This window comes from Microtus pennsylvanicus, chromosome 1 (assembly GCF_037038515.1).
Source record: "Microtus pennsylvanicus isolate mMicPen1 chromosome 1, mMicPen1.hap1, whole genome shotgun sequence".
In the NCBI taxonomy this organism is placed as follows: domain Eukaryota; kingdom Metazoa; phylum Chordata; class Mammalia; order Rodentia; family Cricetidae; genus Microtus; species Microtus pennsylvanicus.
Genome location: NC_134579.1, coordinates 79,386,878 through 79,406,523, shown reverse-complemented (window position 1 = coordinate 79,406,523; position 19,646 = coordinate 79,386,878). Strand labels below are relative to the sequence as shown.

Below are 19,646 nucleotides of genomic sequence, written 5' to 3'. Positions count from 1 at the left end.
TGGACTTGCCCACAATTCTGTACAGTGGAGTAACTTTCTGTGATCTAGAGATAACCATTTTAACAAAATTCTGTACAGTGGAGTAACTTTCTGTGATCTAGAGATAACCATTTTAACAAAATTCTGTACAGTGGAGTAACTTTCTGTGATCTAGAGATAACCATTTGAAGCCATATTATCATTTCATTTTCCTTCATAGATTTCTTTTTTTCCCCAGTCTTTTGAGACAGGGTCTCATGTAACTCAGGCTGATGCTGAACTTGATTGTAGCTGAAGCTGATCCTCTTCCTCTACCTCTTAAGTAAAGCAGGCATGCACCACCGTGCTCCATTAGAGAATGCTGAGGATTTGAACTCAGTGTTTAATGCACTCTAGGCAAACCTTCTATAGCCTGTGTTCTTTTTCTATGCAAATGAAAAATAAAATATCCAGAAATGTTCCTTTAAAATTTATAAAACACTGGCAGATATCTTTTTGAAATATCTGGTAGTGGTACAGAATTATATATTTCTTTTAGTGCCAATGTTCTTATATTTGTATCCATTTATGTTTAATTTTTAAGATATAATATATGGAAAAACATATATTTCTTTAAATACATATAGCTTATATATTTTTCTGGTGTTGTTTATTGAGTTTTGGGAGAAAACTAAGTATTAAATAAATTGCTACTTGTATTCAATTACAGAAGTTTTATTAAGGTAATTTTCTCAGGCCAGAACATATTTGACTCACAATATTGTTTTTTATTATATTGATGATATGCAGTGTATTCTGAAAGGATCAAAGAGTTTGTACCGATGTACTCTATTTATAACATGGCTTTAGCTAAGCCAAGATAGAGATATAAAAGGCCTAGGAAAGAGGTCGGGGGAAAAGGTATGTAAAGCATTTCCTAGAACCGGTTCATTTTTAAAATAGCAGCTCCTAAGATTAGTTTAAAGTAGTCTTTTAGTAAGAATCCTAAGATAACGTTTCAAACAAAAACAACAGCTCTCCAAAGTAAAAAGCAAGCAAGCAAACAAACAAGAAAACCAACCACATTTATTTAGTAGGTTGAGGAGCAAATATTTTTATGAGAGCTGGAAAATATAAGTAAGGAACATAATTTAAAAACAATGTCTAGGTTCTGGGGCCTGTGTCTATGACTGTTTCCTTATCTCATTCTTTTTTCATTTGTCTCTTACAACTTACTTGGACCCAGCTTTTGTCCTTGGCTTTAATTCAGAGATGCCATGCGGGACTACTCATAGAACACTGTGAAGATGTAACACAACATTGTTTTCGTTGTCTTTGGAGTTTTGTGCTTGTGTCTTTGTCCAAATAACATGCATAACCTTTCATTCTGATAAATGACAACTGTCAGCTGCATTTGTCTTCTCATCTTGTGTCGCAGACGCAGCAGACGAGAGTCCTGGTGAGCTGGCAAATATAACATGGAGTTCGAGTGGAAGTGATTTCTCAGAGGAAGATTCGGCAGTCCCTCAGCTGCAGAGAGATGGTGGACACGGCTGTGGAGCAGATAGGTTTTGTAGTAGGACTGCTTCATGTCCAGAAGATGGAGCCACTGAAGGTAAGTTCCCGGCTTCTGTTAAACACTGGGGTCAGCAGTAGTGGAAACTTAAATTCGTATTATACATTTATTATGAATTATGACTACTGAGTTATATCCTCTGTACATTTTCTTACATGTTTCTCATAACAACTGTAAGAAATAGATATTATAGTGGCTTCTTATTTTGTTTTTCCTTTTATATTTTGATATAGAGTATGTATAGCCTGGGCTTGCCTTGAACCTGAAACATCCTCTGAGTTTGTCTCTCAAGCGCTGGGACTACAAACCTGCACCACTATGTGGCCTGTCCTTACTGTGTTTGCTGTTTTGTTCTGTTTTATCGCAGTTAATATATTAGGTTTGATTTGCTCAGATTTAGTTGGAATTTTACTTTTACTCTGTAATGTCAAGCCAGTGTTCCTAATTTCTCAGCAGTGCTGCACCCAAGCTTCCTCCTGTCTTACTTGTTATTAATGAATAAGCATTACAAGAATCAATGTGTGGTAGATAACACTTTGTAGTCTATTGTGTTTATATTAAAACGAGGCTTCTCAAAATTAGCAGTATTGTTTTCAAAATAAGCTTGCTGCTTTTAACTCGGATGTTCACTTTAGTTATTCCTCCAAAGTTAGGTTTGCTTAGACATCTTCTCTAGAAAGTGCTTACAATCTGTTGACCTCTTTGAATGACATTTTAGTAGTTATCTGATAAGATGGCATTTTATGTTATATATAAGCTGACAATTCTTATGTTAGTTATTCCATTTTGTTGACTAAAACTCACTGTGAGATAACTCTTGCCTAATTTTTTACATGATTTATAACAGGGTTTCAATATTAAAAACTGCTTTATATTAATTGTATCTTAATAAAGCTGCTATTTAAAGCATGGCTGCTGCCCTCTTCTACTGAAGGTGATATTTGGTAGGTTCTAATGTTGTAACGTTTGTAAATGGAAGCATCCTGATGAATTAACCTTCCTGATGGAACTGAGAAGTAAGATAGCTGTGAGTTCAAAGCTAGCTTGGCTTATGTCTGGAGCTCCAGCCCATGCTTGGTTCCTTTCTGTCATTTTGTTCCAGAAAACAAAGATTTAGGGGTTGGGGAAATGACTGTGTTACTAAAATGTTGCTCCACAGGTGTGAGAACCTGACCTCAAACCCTAGCAGCCATGTAAAAAGAGAAAAGCTAGGTATAGCGTGCACCAGCACTGGAACCGAAGACAGGGGAGATTCCTAGTGCGTACTAACAGCCAGGTAGTTAAATCACCCACGTAAGAGACCCTGTCTGAACATAGAAGGGTGATAGTGATGTAGAGAGATCCCTTACACTGACTTCTGGCCTCTACATACACATGTACACAGTATGTGTGCATCCTTACACACTAGCAAATAAATTAAAAGCTAGAATACTTAGGAAGTGAGATTATTGAACTTGCTGTTGACCTTTCTTATAAAGTTGATCCTTAGGTAGTAAAGAGTAAACGATCCTTTGGAGTATTTGAAGCCATGCTCGTGGTTGCTGGACTGTCTTCCTCTTTCAGTTTTCCCTTCTCCCTATTCTTTTAATAGTTTTCAGAGCTTTAATGGACGACAAATACTATAGTTACCAAGATTTAAGTTGTTTAAGACATGAAGCTGGGTGTTAAGTATGTTATTTCCTTTTATACATACTCTATTTTATGAGCTATGAAATATCTTCATTTTATTAGAAGAAGATTCGGAGTTATAAATGTGCCTCTGTAAAAGGTCATGTGAAGAGAGGCACATTTATTTATAAGAGCTTCAGTTGATAATTCAGATCCAGGATGCCCCTGTTTAATTGTATGCTGGTTGCCAAGCCTGTCTTCATTTCCTTTACAAATAATATCCCAGACTCCAGGCTGAGAGTATCTTGATTACAGGCTCTAGAATTGGGTTTAAGAAGGAAGAACTCTAAGTTAAATTTGTCAAAATATTTTTTCTTTCTTAAAAATTCCTCTTCTTGGCCGGGCGGTGGTGGCGCATGCCTTTAATCCTAGCACTCGGGAGGCAGAGGCAGGTGGATCTCTGTGAGTTCAAGACCAGCCTGGTCTACAAGAGCTAGTTCCAGGACAGGCTCCAAAACCACAGAGAAACCCTGTCTCGAAAAACCAAAAAATTTCTCTTCTTGGGCTTGAGGAGGTAGTTCAGTTGGTAAACAGGATTTGAGTTCAACACCCAGAACCTGTGGTTTTAAAGTCACAAGCCCTGATATGGTGACACACTTTTAATCCCAGCACCTGTGAGGGTCTCTGAGTTCAAGGCCACCTAGGCTACACAGCAGGTTACAGGTCAGCCAGGGCTGTACTATGAAACCCTATAAATAAAACAGAAACCAGGCATGGTGGTACTTGAATCTCAATATTATGGAGGCAGCCAGACAGGTTTCAGGGGCTCAGGGACTCAGTAGTGGGAGGGCCTTGCTTTCTTAGTAAATTACAGGTCACTGAGAGACCCAATTTCAAAAAAACATATAAGGCAGTGACCTAGGAACCAGGCTTGACTCTGATCTGCACATGCACATACACACATGTACAGATGTACGCCTCACATGGATATATACCCAGATAACCCGGTCTTTTAGAACTTTTGCAAGGTTCCTTAGCTTTTAGAGACCCAGTCTTCATCTGTAAAGTACATGGCATTACTGTGCTCAGTCGTGAAAATCCCCATTTTGTTTCTTGTTTAATCTCACTCACCTCGTTACAATATGCTAATTTCCTGTGGCTTACTCAAAGTAGATATTGTTGTTTCTCTTCCATTTCTTTCTTTTGACTGTTGACATCTGGGTTGCTAGGACAGCCCCTTCAAAGACAGTCATTCTGTTGAGTGAAAGCGAGAGTTTGTAATGGGTGTTCCCCAGGGGTGTGGTGCTGATGGTAGCTCTGTAAGTGTGTGTGTTGTGTGTTCCTTCTCTGGCTCGCCACGGCTTCCTGCTGTGATGACACAGCAGCCTGGAGAATTTGTTGTGCTCTATCCTGCCTGACTTCATGTCTAAATATGAACTGAGACATGAGAAGTAAAGGTCTACTTTTTCAGTGGTTTAACCTCTAGTTTTTTTGTAATTAGTGTAGTGGACTTTTACCTTATCTTATCAGATCTTACGAGACACCCCCCCCCTCCTGTGTAATAGCGCTGGCTGTCCTGGAACTCACTATGTAGACCAGACAGGCCTGGTCTACAGAGACCTGATTGCCGCCCTCCCCTCCATGCTGGGATTAAAGGCGTGTTCCACTATGTCTAGCTTTATAAAAGAGTTATTTTAATTTTTGTCCCATATCTTCTTTGTTATTTTATTTTGTGTCTATATATGAGTGCTTGCATGTATGTGAGTGCACCACATGAGTGCCTGGTGTATGTGGAGGCCAGAAGACGGTGTCTGGAACTTGAGTTACAGAGTTGCCGTAAGCTACTGTATGGCTGCTGGGAACAACCTAATTTCTCTGTAAGGACAGCAAGGCTCTTAATTGCTGAGCCGTCTCTCTAGCCCCATCCCCTATACTTTAACTTTACTATTGTTATTTTTTCTTTAATATTTTAAGTTACAGCCAGGTACTAAATTTGACACATTTTTAATGAGCTATTCCTTCACTTTAGAGGAAGGGAGAGAGTCGATGCCCTTCTATTAAGTGAGATGTAGGTAGACCCGTTATCTTAGCTCCCTGTGTATTTGTACTTTGACCTGTAAGAAAGATTTATGTATTGTACCTTACAGTTTATCTGTGATAACTACTTTCAGTTATCTAGGCATAGCAGATTAGATAAATAGACCCATTATCTTAGCTCTCTGTATATTTGTACTTTGATCTGTAGGAAAGATTTATGTATTGTACCTCACAGTTTATCTGTGATAACTACTTTCAGTTATATAGGCATAGCAGATTAGATTTAGTTCATTTAGTCATGTAATATTTGTGCACAATTTAGCTATTTGTCTTAAAATTTAGCTAAAGGTGTAATGAGATTATGTTTAAGAGGTAAAATGAAACTAACTTAGTTTGTTTCCATATTGATGAAAGATATTTCTGGAAAAAAATTCTCAGGTGGAGATACTTGAAGAAGTTATTTGTTTTAATTTAAAATTTATTTTTTTCAGATTTATTTTTATTTTATGTATATGAGTGTTTTGCTTTCATGCATGTTTGTGTACTACGTGCATGCAGTACCCATGGAAGCCAGAAGAGAGCATTGGATCCCCTTGGAGCAGGAATTACAGACTTTTTTTTTTAAAAAAAAAAAACAGGAATTGAACCTGGCCCTTTGTAAGAGCAGTCAGTACTCCTAACTACTGAGCCACCTGTCTAGCCTTGAAAAAGTTATTTCTAACAATGAACTATATAAGTAAATCATGGTTTGTTGCTATCTTAATTACTTGGTGCAAGAACCCACAAAAGTCTATTAACAATTTAATGAAAAGACAAACTCACAAAAGCGAACAAAGCAGAGGCTACTGCTGATCCAGCTGCCTTGTTCTGCCCAGGAGTGTAGAGCACCAACTGCAAGCCGCCTCTCCACTGCATTCTCTGACTCTGACCACACCAAGAGAAAGAGCTCCTTTCCCAGTTTGTCAGGTCATGTACTCAGAGAAAACCACACCCATGGCAAGTCACTCCCAAATGTCATTGGCTAGATGGAGCAAGTTCCCACATTTCCCTTCTTTTTCTAAATAAAAAGGTTCTAATCCTAACATAAAACTAGATACAGTAAGAACTATCAAGTATTTCTAGAAGAAGGAAAAGGTATTAAAACAAACAAAAATGAAACTACAACCAACAAGAACAGCATCAAGCAAGAAACACATTCTAAATATCCAGACCACAGGTAATACTCAATAGCTGTCCTATTCTGCAGAGTTCAAGTCTTGTACCTAATATGCCCTTAGCTAAGATATGAGAGGATTGATAACTATAGCTATCTAGTCTTCAACCCCATCAAAGACCTGAGAAGGAAAATAATATTGCCTGAGTAAGGAGGAAGTACAAACAAATGACTTCCAAAAGATGCAAGAAATGACAGAAACAACTGACTGCCTGGACAGTCACTCAATGTTTTTTCTGTAATTTGGGGGCATCTAACTTTGTGTATAGGCCTAGAATATCTGACAGACTATTTTCAGAAGTAGGAAATTTTGAAAGACTGTCCTACCCTTTCTTGGCAAAGTTTGGCAGTTGCTTTTTATTGTATCCTGCTTGTCCAGATTGGATAGCATGCTTACTGTCAGCAGTCAAAGCAAGGATAGTTCTTTGCCCAATAGGCCATTTTTGCCAGGAAGAAAACAGGCTTTAGTTGGGTGGTAATTACACACACCTTTAATCCCATCACTTGAGAGGCAGAGGCAAGTGGATCTCTGTGAGTTCAAGGCCTGCCTTGTAATTCTGGAACTATAAGAGCTAGTTCCAGAATAGGCTCACTACAGCAAAGCCATATCTCAAAAATTAAAAAAAAAAAGACAAAAAGCAAACAAGCTCCATATGGAGTGTCTTTGGTGCCCATCATTCTCTTGGGAGTAGATCAGTGCTGCAGGAGGAGTTGTGTCTTATGTCAACAGAATTCCAAGTTATTAAAATATTTAAATGCCATATTCTGAAGATGTTTCAAGTGTTTGAAGATTATCTGTCTATATGGAATATATCTTTGTGCATCTAGAAAGTCTAGCTAAAATAACTATAAGCATGACAGATATGGTAACTATTAACCTATAATTCTTAATAACCTATTTAAAGACTTCACATTATAAAAATAAAAAATCTGTAAGCAGATGTACAGTATAAGGACAAGGACCTTGAAACTGTGGCAATATACAAAAATATCTTAATCAGAAATAGAAATGTGGAGTGCAGTATAACAAAAATATCCTTATTTGCATCAATATATAAAATATCCTAAACAGATATAGAAAAATATATACAATATGATAAAAATAATCTTACAAAAATACTTTAAACAGAAGTAAAAACATATACAATATGACAAAATATAATTTCGAATTAATAACAATGTGCAAGTTATCTTAAACCGGAATAGGAAAATAATTTTACATTTGTATCAATATATAAGAATCCATACCAATGCAAATTTTCTAAAACTGATAGTTATTTTAATTTACATGTAGATACAATAATATACCTTATTGTCCTATCCTATCTCCCTTCTCTATTCCAAACGTGAATACTGAGTCTAATCCTTATTGCTCCACCCTCAACCCTATAACAATTTATAACCAACCCTTTACAGATGACAGTTATCCATACCCTGGGAAAAACTAAAAACGCAGCCATCCCACCTATTGGGAGAGGGAGTGGCATGTTTGTAGAATTGCTTCCTGCTGTCTGGGGGGTCGTCACCATCATACATCTCTGTGGGATCCTGTACACAACTAAAGCAATGGTTCAGTCTCATCTGAAGTTCTGGCTAATGTCATCTAAAAAGGTGGACCATCTCAGCTGGCCGTCTTAGAATTGTCCTGAGCAGTTTGCAGTCCAAAGGCGATCTTTGAGTGGTGATTATAAGCTCAATCACATTATAATTTACCAGGTAGAGTTGTAGCTGTGGGGCTCCATAGTCTTTTTTGGAGACTTAAGAGATCACTGTTAGGAAAATTTATTGTTCACTGTGTAAAACTTAACATTATTAATATCAAAACAGAAAGTTTAAATTTTAAGATAGCTATATATCCAAGGAAAGGTTCTAAAGAGTTAAAAATAAGTATAACAGGAAAGAGATTTGTGACAATAGTCTCTAGGTTTTGGTTTTCTTCTATTCCACACTAGGGGGCTCTTCTGATATGAGACAAAGGTTCTGAATTTTTTTTTTTTAACAACGTGCTTAGATTTAGAGAAAGGGAGAGCCATGCTCCAACAGCAAAGCCAGCTTTGTTAAGTGAGTCAGGACTTCATTCTTTTTGAAAAAATAAAGAGACATTAATTTTTAGGTAGTGAGGTTTTTACCCTGTAGAGAATATTAGTACCACCAGATCAGATTTCTGTTTGCTTGGTAATTTTTTCCAGACAGTTCTCCTTTCTTCTTTAGGTGCCTAGATGTCCAACGTCTTTTGACTTCTTGAAGATAGGTATTTTTATTTTCCTGTAAAGATAAAATAGAACAAAAATCCAAAAAAGAAAAAACCAAACAAACCAGAACCCTGCCCCTTATAGGGTGAGTTTTCTTTTTGACATGTTAAATTGCCACATCAGTTGATGAATTATCACTTCTCCTTAATAAGAGGTCTCTCCTATTTAAATCAAGTCTTTGCTAATTTTGATGATATCCATAGATTTTCTTCTCCTATGGAAACAAAATTGAAACTCCTTGCCCAGAGTAACACATTTCCTGGTGTCCGTTCAGAGGTCAACACATCTTTAAAATACACTGGCTGATTTAATTCAGTAGTCTTTTCTATTGTGCAGTGTCTCTCCGCAGCTGTTGTTCCCTTTGAATAGTGTTTAGGAAATTTAAGGTTAATAAGGCATTGTGCAGTCTCTCTCTGGGGGTCTTTATTACCTCTTTTATGTATCAAGCATTTCTTTTAAAGCACGATTAGGTCTTTCTACAACTGCTTGTCCTGTAGGATTGTGTGGTATACCTGTAACATGCTTTATATTATGCAAAAAACTGTTTCATTTTACTAGAGTCATATGCTGGGCTTTGTCAGTCTTAATGTGTATAGGTATTCTCATGATGGCCATGACTTCTGATAGGTGTGTAATTACAGAATCAGCCTCTTCAGAACTCAAAGCAGTTGGCCATTGGAATCCTGAAGACATTCCTATTTGTATGGTGTACATATTTTAATTTTCCAAATTCTGCAAAAATGAAACTCATCCATTTGGCAAACTTCTTTTCTTTGCATATCTTTTGGGTTACTTCCTGCAGGTTATGGAGTCTGATTAAACAAGGAACAAATAGGCTTTTTTTTTTCTGATACAGTTTCCTTGGCTTGTTGTCTAGTGATGGAAAAATCCCTTTTCAAACCTTTGCTATTAATGTTTTTTTTTTTAAATAAAATTCTGAGGCCTCCCACAATTTCCTATTAGTAACTGATCAATTTCCTCATTACCTTGCAAAAGAGGACCTGGTAGGCCTGTATGGTATCTGATGTGTGTTATATGTATATATGCAATGATTCCTATTCCTGACTATTGCTTGTAATTGTATAAATACCAAAGTTAATTTTGAACCACCAGGAATAAATTCAGTGGTTTCAATATGTAAAACAACTCTTTCTGCATATTGAGAATCAGTAATTGGATTGAGAGGTTCTGTAAACTCCATTAGTACCGTGAAAATGGCATACGTTTCTGACTTTTACACAGAATTATAGGGCTTTGAACCACTTGGCTTAAGTTTCCTAATTTGTAACCTGCCTTTCTTGGTTTATTTGCATTAGTATAGAACGTAAGTGCTCCAAAGATTGGCGTTCCCTATATAACATGAGGAAGGACCCAACTGGTTCTTTTTATGAATTTAAGTCTCTTACTTTTGGGATAACTCTCATTAATCCCTCCCAAAATATTACTGCAAGCTCTTTGCGAATTTTCATTTTCTTACCACAACAATTGCTGAATTATGTAGAATGAGGCAGTTTTCTGTTATTGGTGAGGGATCTCTTCATTATCTTAATTTTAAAAAGTCAAGATATGTAAAAAAAAAAAAAGAAATAGTATGCATTTTATTTTCTTGGGCATCCTGGAGAAACTACAAGAATTCAAAAAACAAATGAGTAAAAGTAATTCACTTGTATTTCAGTGGAGGTGAGAATTGGAAGGCACAGTGAGCAGAGATGAGAGCAGGAGTACAGTGTTCACGGGGTGTGTTTGTGAAAGTCATCTAGTGCTGTGAGTAAGTTCTGTAAAATAAGTACTAAGGGGATATACAGTTAACAAAGTTAAAAATTATTTTATTTAGATGAATTGCAGTTGATTGAGTGGGAGATTAACAGTGATGTGGAAGATCCTGGGGGGCCCAGTGAGTGTGAAGATGGTGAGGGCTCCCTGGACATCTCGGATTGTGCTTCCTGTGCAAGTGGTCGTTCCTTGACAAATGATGACAGGCTCTGTGAGCCCCCTGAGGTAAGAATAAATTGTGTGAAAATCTTGTATTCTTTTTGTGACATTTATGCCTGTAGCTTTTTTTGTTCACTCAATCTTAATCTCACCGTTTCAGAGGCAGTCACTTTAACTCTTGCTAGAGTATTTTGTCCTTCACGCTCATCCGTAAAGTTACAGACTTCTTTCTCCTGCACGGAGCTCACATCCATCCATCTCTATTTCTCTGTTCCTTATGCTGCCCTTGTAGTCTCCCAGTACAGATACGTTGAGGCTTGTGACTAGTATTTGACATTTTTGTAATCGTGAATCCGTAATATTGATGACGGTTATTTCTTTCATAGCTTTTTTTTGTTTTCCTTTTACATACTATTATTTTTTTAACTTCATTTAATGCTAATAATTAATTTGTCACTGTTGTTTGTCTCTGTTGTAAAGATGTTTAGACATAGTAGGGATTTTTATCCCTTCTATTTTCTTAGAGAACTCCAGTCCACAACCCCTAGCCACTTCAGTTTGGATATACTATCCTCTGTAGTTGTGAATGTTGTCACTTGGGGTTTCCCCTCACCCTCTATGTTAGTTACACTTTCATAGCTGTGACAGGCCCCTGGTAACAACTTCAGGGAGGAAGGATTTATTTGGATTCCCTGTCTCGGTGCTCACATGGCCTCTTGGTTGGCTGAAGTATCTGGTGGGTGAGACATAGCAACAGAGAAAGAAGCAGAAAGGGCTGGCTGCCTGGTGTAGTCTTAGGAAGCATGACCCTAAGTCATCCGCTTCCTTTAGCTAGGCTTAACACTAGATATTCCAGAATCCCACAAAGTAATGTTTGTAGACAGAGACGTGTGTGCACCACAAGAGCCTGCAGAGAGTTTCCTACCAGTTGCTGTCGCTAGCATTCCAGGAATGTATCAACCTTAATCTTGAATGGAGCTCTTTGTCCTCCTGTACTTAAGTGTTTTCTTAATTTTCATCCTCATTTTGGTTAGATATATTTTTTAATAGTCTCAGAGAAAAAGTTCATAGAAGATAATTGCTTCAGATTGGGCGTGTCTGAAAATGTTATCAATGTGGTAATTTACATCTGTAATCCCAGCATGAAGGAGGCTGAAGCAAGAGGGCTATGAGTTGAGGCCAGCCTAGGTTACATAGTTTGAGAGAGGGAGAGGGGAAAGGGCATGCTTTTATAATGCATTTATAATGCATGTGACTTAAAACTTGTATAGACTTTTAGGCTGCAATTTTTTTTAAAGCTTTAAAACATACCTTCATTTTGCTGTTTTTTTTTTCCCCGTGAGTTATTATCAACTAGCCTGAAGTAGTCTCATTCTTGATCTGCTAAGATTTCTTTGTTGCTGTTTTTAAACAATTTGATTGTGGTATGCCTTGGTATGTTATTCTGTTTAGTATTTGTCAAGATGCTGGTGAATGCAATGAATGAGTTTTGGGGAGTCTTCAAGACCAATAAGTTCAGTGTTGTTTCTTTTGTATTTTGGTGGTGTAGGAGACATACATGCCAGCTAGTACTATGCCACCAAGGAATGTGATCCTTAGCATGATTTTATAATGATTACTTTAACAGTATGAAGTGATATCTCATTGAGTTTTTTATAAAAAAATTTATTTAATTATTTGTGTGTGTGTGTGTGCACATGTTTGGGGACGCTAACAGAGGCCAGAAGAGGTCATCAGGCTACCTGGAGCTGGAGTTATAGGAGATAGTGAGCTACCCACCATGGGTGCTAGAAATCAAACTCTGGTCCTCTGCTAGAGCAGTGAGTACTCTTAATCGTGGAGCCATTGGGATTTTAATTTGTATTTCTTTGAAGTCTACTGAAGATTTGCACTTTTGATCATTTGTGTGTCTTATTATATTATGAAGGCTTCTTAAAAGCAAAACCAAAAACAAGACCAACACCCAAAAGACAAAAAAAAAAAAAAAACAAACAAACTACCCCAAAATAGAACTATCCTATAACCCAGCAAATATACATCTGGGTATGTATGCAAAGGAATTGAATCAGTGTGGTGAAGATCTATTTCTGTTGTCCTTGTTTGTTGTCCTTTCTGTTGCTGTGAAACAACTGACCAAAGGCAAGCTGAGAGTGGAAGAGGAGTCATGGCAGGCATTCAAGGAAGGAGCTTGGTGTAGAAACCACTGAGCAATGCTACTTAGTGGGTTGTTCCCCTATTGCTTGACTGCCTTTCTTATACAATCCAGGTCCAAATGCGTAGGAATTGCATTCCCCTAGAGTGAACTGGACCTCCCTCTCATACCAATTAGCAATTAAGGAAATGCCCCACAGACATGCCCAGAATGCATTCTGATAAATCCATTTCTAAAATTGAGAGTTCCTCTTCCCAGGTATGTCTAGTTTTGTGCCAAGTTGTCAAAAATCATGACACCCATATTGTTGCAGATTTATTCATCATAGCAAGATATTGAGGCAACCTAGGCGTCCAGACCTGAATGAATGGGTAGATAAAATATGTTATATATATAATCAATACTATTCATCACTTAAAAAGAAATGAATTCTGACCTTTGTAGCAACCTTGGTGAGCTTAAGGACATCTGCTAACTGAAATAAATCAGATACATATGAAGGCAGAACAGGGTAGTATCCTTTATTTGGGGTTGTTTTAGATAAAATATGTTTTAGATTTCAGAGTTTTTGGACTATTTGCATCCATATAATGAGTTATTTTGGATATGGGAACAAAGTCTAAACATGAATTTAGTTATGCTTGGCATTCAACCATGCACTACACGAGGACTGAATGCAATTCATACAATGCTTTTAATGTGCTTGGCTTTGACTATAATTCAACATGTTGAGATCAAATATGCAGTTTTCCACTTGAGGTATCTTGTCAATTACTCAGAAAATTTCAGATTTTGGAATTTGTGTTTTTGATTTAGGGATGCTCATCCTGTATTACTATGGGACAGCTTGGTAAGGTATGTTTTTGTTTGTTTTTTCGAGACAAGGTCTCATTATATAGCTCTGGTTGACCTGGGACTTACTACGAAGACCAGTTGGCCTTAGACTCACAGAGTTCTATCTTCCTCTGCCTCCCATGTACTGGGATTAAAAGTGTGCACCACCAAACTTGGGTTGATGTTAATTCTCAGAATGTTTGGGAGAATTCATCATCGAAGCCAAAAGTCCTGGGCTTTTCTCTGATCTTGTTTTTTTTTTTTTAATTTTTATTTTTCCATTCATGTTTTTAGTTGCTAAATCACTTCTTACTTACTTGATTATCTATGGAGACTTTCTATTTTTGCATGATTCAATGTTGGTAGGTTGTGAATTTTTATGCAGCTATCCATGTCTTCTGAGTGACTAACAGGCTAGTGTTAAGTTTTTCTTCTTGCTTATGTGGTGTCTATTGTAATGGCGCCTCGCTCATTCTTTTCCCTTAGTGTTTCTGTTTCTTTAGTTTCTCTCCCCTTTTCCTGAAAAGAAAAAAAAAAAAAGCACCAGCAGCTTTGTTTGGCTGCTCTCTTCTTTTGCTTTTCTAGTCTATTTTATTTGTTTCATTCTAATCTTTTTTATTTCCTTTTTTCTGTGCATTTTGGGCTTTTTTTTTTACACTTTCTTTTTTTTTTTTAGTTCCTTATTATGTGATTTTTCTGAGCTTTTCCTTTTCTTTCCTTGTTGTATAGTATCAAACCCAGGCCTACATGTGCTAGGTAAGTGCTCTTTCACTGAGTCTGCCTTCCAGCCTCATCTTCATTTTGCTTTTCTTTCTTCTTCTTTGAAAAGGTTTCTTTTTTTTTTGTTGTTGTTGTTGTTTTCGAGACAGGGTTTCTCTGGCTTTGGAGCCTGTCCTGGAACTAGCTCTGTAGACCAGGCTGGTCTCGAACTCACAGAGATCCGCCTGCGAAAAGTTTTCTTTTGTTAAGAGAAGATCTCAATGCCCTGGGACTTGCTATGTAACTCAGACCTGCAGATTTCTTTCTCTGTATCCTCAGTGTTATAGGCATCACTATAACCTGGCTCTTGGCGGCGGCTGCTACTCCTCTTCCTTTCCTCCCTTTCCTTTCCGTTTTTCTTTTCAGTATTTTTTCTTGTTCTTTGGCTTCCATCATCACTGTCACAGGTTCTCATTGTTTCCCAGACTGGTCTCAAAATCTCAATCTTTCTGTTAATTGTTGGTATTATAGCCACAAACCAGTTCTTTGATGCCCAGCATCCTCTTGAGGTAGATTGGTGCTACCAGGAGCAGATGTGTATCATTATCATAAAAAGTCTTAAGCTCTTAAAACATTTTAAATGCCATATTCTGAAGGTCTCTGAAAGATTTGAAGAATACCTGTCTAACTGAAATGTATCTCTATATATCTGGAAAACCTAACTAACATGACTACAAGCTTGACTATTATAGATGATTGTCTATTCACCTGCATTTCTTAATTATACATTACATTTTTAAATGAGCTGCACAAACACAATACCTTAATCAAGAGAAGAAATATACATATAATAAAATTGACCTAAAATTTGTATCAATAGACCAAGATCCATATCAGTGCAAAGTATTTCTCTTTATATCAGATGTGCAGGAGGGTGTCGTCTAGATGGCCCTGTAGGTTGCAGGCAAGGAGGGCATGTCCTGGTGGAAGCCTGGAGATTGATAAGGTGCAAACAGGGAGGAGTGGGGGTCGCAGATCAGATATCCTGCATATCCACTATTTACATTATGATTCATAACCGTAACAAATTATAGTTATGAAGTAGTGATGAAAAATAATTTTATGGTTGGTTGTCACCACAACATGAGGAACAGTGCTAAAGGGTCAGAACATTAGGAATGTTGAGAACCACTGGCATAGAGACTTGTATTGTGCTTAACCATGTTTTATTCAAGGATTCCTTGCTTTCTGTGGGACACCACACACACAAAATTTGTGTTGACTAAATATTTCTTAGCAGGACGTTCCTGTACATCAGGAGCAGGTCCCCAGGAAAGGGTTGCCACCAAGTGTCATATATACTGTGGTGTAGCTTGGACATTGAGCTGGTTGGTGAGTTTCCTACCCTCAATGTGTCTATGCGATTCTCTGTCCCAGAGTCTGATTTGGACATACACACTAGTGTATCTAATCATGTACAGCTTCTCCCCACATTTGCTCATTCAAGTTCCAAAGTGAAAAAGGAAAGATTATAAAAAGAAAACCATCAGAAACTAGTTCCCCTAAGTGTTTTTGGTGTTTCTGAACTCTGGCCAGGACAGAACTACAGACGAAAGCAGGACATTCTGGCTTCTCACCAACCATGAGCTGTTTATTCAGAACAAGATGCAGAGCTGCCGGGTTTGAGTCATGTGCCAAAACTGCCTGCCTGACTTCTTTTTCCTCTCCTCATCCTTAATCTCTAGAATCAGTACACAAAATACTTTTGTCTTCAGGTTTTTGATTTTTCAAAGTACTCTGTTGCTCTGAGATTTTTTTCTTTGACCCATTGGCTAGTTTTGACTGTGTTGTTTACATGTTTTAAAATTCCCCAGTTTTTGCCTGTGTTTTGTGTTTATTTTTATTCTAATCTTGTAGAATAGCATACTTAGATATGACCCCTTTCTATTCAGTTGTGTTTTATAGCCTAATATATGATTTGTTCAGCAGAATGTTCCATATGCATTGAAAAGAATTTGTATTCTGGTTTTGGGCATACCATTTCTGAAGGTATTTTTTTTTTTGTCTCATTGATGTTTTTCAAGGCATTGGGAATATAATGTTGTCAGCTAGCATGGCCAACGTCCTAGGTTAAATTCACTGCATCATAAATAGCCACACATGTATGTAAACAATTAGGACAGAAATTTCTTTGTACAGTTCAACTTTAAATTTTCTTCATTATAGTCTTCTAGTTTATCATTAAAAGAAAACTGATGTCTCCAACTATTGTTACATTGTCTATTGACCTTTCTCATTTATCAATTTTGCTTGCTATGTTTTGAGTCATTATTATCACATTTCTCTCTAGTATAAATGTGTTTGGCTTCATGTGGTGGTGCATACCTTTAATCCTACTAATTGAGAGGCAGAGGCAGGTGGATCTCTTCTTGGTTCAAAGCTAGCCTGTACTATGTAGTGAGTTCTAGACTATCCAAGGCTAAATAGTGTGACCCTGTCTCAAAAAATTATAAAAAAGATCTGTTTTAATTTATTTGTCTCTTATTGATAAAATATTGTTTATGCATATTATTTTGGTTTCATTTCAGAGTGTTACTCATGCTTATTATTTTGGTTTCATTTCAACATGTTTCAGACCTCCCCCCTCCCCACTATTTGGTCATTCTTGATTTATTGTTTAGTATATTTTTCTTTGTAAGTCAATCTTGTTATTTCTTATTTCCATTTTTTCAATTAGAGTTGTTTTAAATCTTTTTCTTTCTTTCTTCTTTTTTTTTTTGAATTTTCGAGACAGGGTTTCTCCGTAGCTTTTTGGTTCCTGTCTTGGAACTAGCTCTTGTAGACCAGGCTGGCCTCGAACTCACAGAGATCCACCTGCCTCTGCCTCCTAGTGCTGGGATTAAAGGCGTGCGCCACCACCACCTGGCTAAATCTTTTTCTCTTTAATTAGTTCTTTGAAAATTTAAGTCATCTCTCCCCAAACTACACTCAGGTCCTCTCCCACTTTGTGTCGTCCTCTTTATTTCCCTTAAGCCCATCACACTCACTGTGTGACCCGTATAACCTTGGATGTGTGTATTTCCACTGGAGCACGGGCAACCCCATGAGGGATCACACCCTTAAAGAAAACTGACTCTTCCTCTCTCTTCTTCTCCTTCTCTTCTTCCCCTCCTTTTTACCCCCTTCTTTTTCCCCTCCTCCTCCTTCTCCTTTTCATTCCCCCCCTCTTCTTCCCTTCCTTCTCTTTATTCTTCCCCTCCTTCTTCCCCCTTCTTCTTCCCCACCTTTCCCTTCTGTTGAGGGGTATGGGAATTGAAGAAATATAAGTAAAGAAAATGAAGATGAACAAAAATAACAAGATAGCAAACATAGAAAGTATTGGGAGGACATTCTAATGACTGAAATCCTGAAATTCCCTTGTGTTTATTTTTCCACAGCTTTTCTACCCAACACAAACTGGGGGGTGGGTCGGGAGAAGGTAACAAAAGACTTTGTTAACACGGTACAAAGGATAACTCACACAGGCCATGGCTTTATCACTGAAACATAGTCATTAGCATTCTGTTGTCTAGGCAGCAAAGGTGCTCTAGGTCACCTATTCTGAAGACTGCACTTTCCTAGGAGACCTCATAGTTACTAAAGAAGAAGTAGAAGTACATTTACATATCCTGACTCCTTGTCATGATGGCATGGACTTACTGGATTGAGCTATCTTAATTTCTAAAGAACCAAGCAATCACCTCCTGAGTTAGGTCTTGCAACTATGCTTGTCAGACCTCCAAACTTTCTGACCATCAGACAAGGCAGAAATGGGCCTGCATTTTTTGGCCTCCACACTGGCCTTCTTGTTCCCCTCCTCCTTCGTCCTTTCCTTTATCCTCTCCTTCCCTTCCTTCCCTTTGTCTTCCCTTCTTCCTTCTTCCCTTCCTTCCCCCTGTCTTCCCCTCCTTCTCCTTCTTTCCCTCCTTCTTCCTCTCCCCCCACCATACATAGGTTACATTAACTGCTCTTCAAGAGTTTAGTGGTATTTGAAGAAACTTACTTTCCCTTCCAAATGTTATGGATATGGATCATGGTCTTGAGTGCACCTCTTGGGATTCCGAGGTTCTTGAGTCCTGGGACAAGGGATTAGACATGATGGTATTAATAGAAATAGAGATAACCACTTGTAACTCTAGCTCCAGGAAATCCATTTTTTACTCCACAGGTACTTAAATAGATGTGGTATACACACAATAAACACATGCAAATAGAATGTACACATATATAAAAAATAAAAGAATAAAAAATTCTCTACTTTCATTAGGTGGTACTCATGAAATAAGGGTATATGCTCAAACTAGTGTATTTGTAGCGAATTGTCATGGAAACATAATTTTTATGCAATGAATGTCCCGTCAGAGGACTTCCTTAATACTGAGGCTTTGATGTTACAGGCTAGAGTACTTGGCAAAACAAGTAATTGATATAATCAGAATATGTAACCATGAGAAAAACTAGATGAAGAATAATTTAGTGCTTTAATAGAAAAAAACCACAAATGGATAATAAACACATATTACTATAGAGCTTCAACTTTTGAAAATCTCTTCCCAACCTTTTCTGTAGTAGTACACATTAATCCATGTCCCATGAACTGAGGAAGTGGCTGTGATTTGTAGCACTGATATTTCCAGAAGGAATTTTAATGAAGCTCATTATTGAGAAGGTAGTTTATTTGTGATGGGCGGGAAGGGGACTTGTACAATACTTGTTACTGTAACATAAGACAAATGTGAATAAAGGTGTTAGAAAAATCTGGATAGTAAACTTCAGTCTTACAACTTTTCAGTTTTGACAGCTTTCCTTTGTAGGTATCTACCTAAGATGCTCATAGGATGTCGGGTACTACAGAATCTTTTACATAGTATTTTCTTTTTCAGTTTCCAGAGTGACTCTTTTGAAATGAGTATTACTGTGTTTATTTTGCATATGAGACTACTTGGTTGTATCTCAAATAATAAAAATGTGTTCAGAATTACTTTGCTGGTTGTAATGGATTAATGAAAATATGCTGTGCATCCCCAAGTGCAGGTCAAGAGGCAGGAGTGGGTAGCAGGTCCCAAGAGCAGCCAGTCCTAGGCAGAGACTGGTGCAGGTCCCTGAGCAGCAGCAGTGGGCCATCCGTAATTTAATGTAATGGATTAATTAAAAATGCTGCAGATCCTGACTGGCTGCTGAGGGCAGCAGGCCATGAGACCACCGCAGGTTCCTGAGCAGGGGCAGGAAGCAGGCCCCAGAGAAGCCAGGCCCAGGCAGGGATGGTGCACTACCACGTTGCAGGTCTCCGAAGGCAGCTGGTCCCAAGCTGTGGGCAAGAGACTGTGGATAGGACACTATGCAGAG

At 37.7% G+C, this 19,646-nt stretch overlaps 1 protein-coding gene across 4 annotated transcripts in view; it reads left to right on the top strand.

Moving 5' to 3' along the window:
- Positions 1-19,646, top strand: part of Spidr (scaffold protein involved in DNA repair) — a 217,147-nt gene that overhangs the window by 20,101 nt on the left and 177,400 nt on the right. For 2 of the 4 annotated variants that reach the window (XM_075970685.1, XM_075970704.1), the window contains exons 4-5: positions 1,397-1,573; positions 10,479-10,642. In XM_075970685.1, the coding sequence (XP_075826800.1) occupies positions 1,397-1,573; positions 10,479-10,642 (341 nt within the window). Of the gene's footprint in view, positions 1-1,396; positions 1,574-10,478; positions 10,643-19,646 lie in introns of those variants that run through there. The other 2 variants (XM_075970694.1, XM_075970715.1) reach the window with 2 other exon arrangements.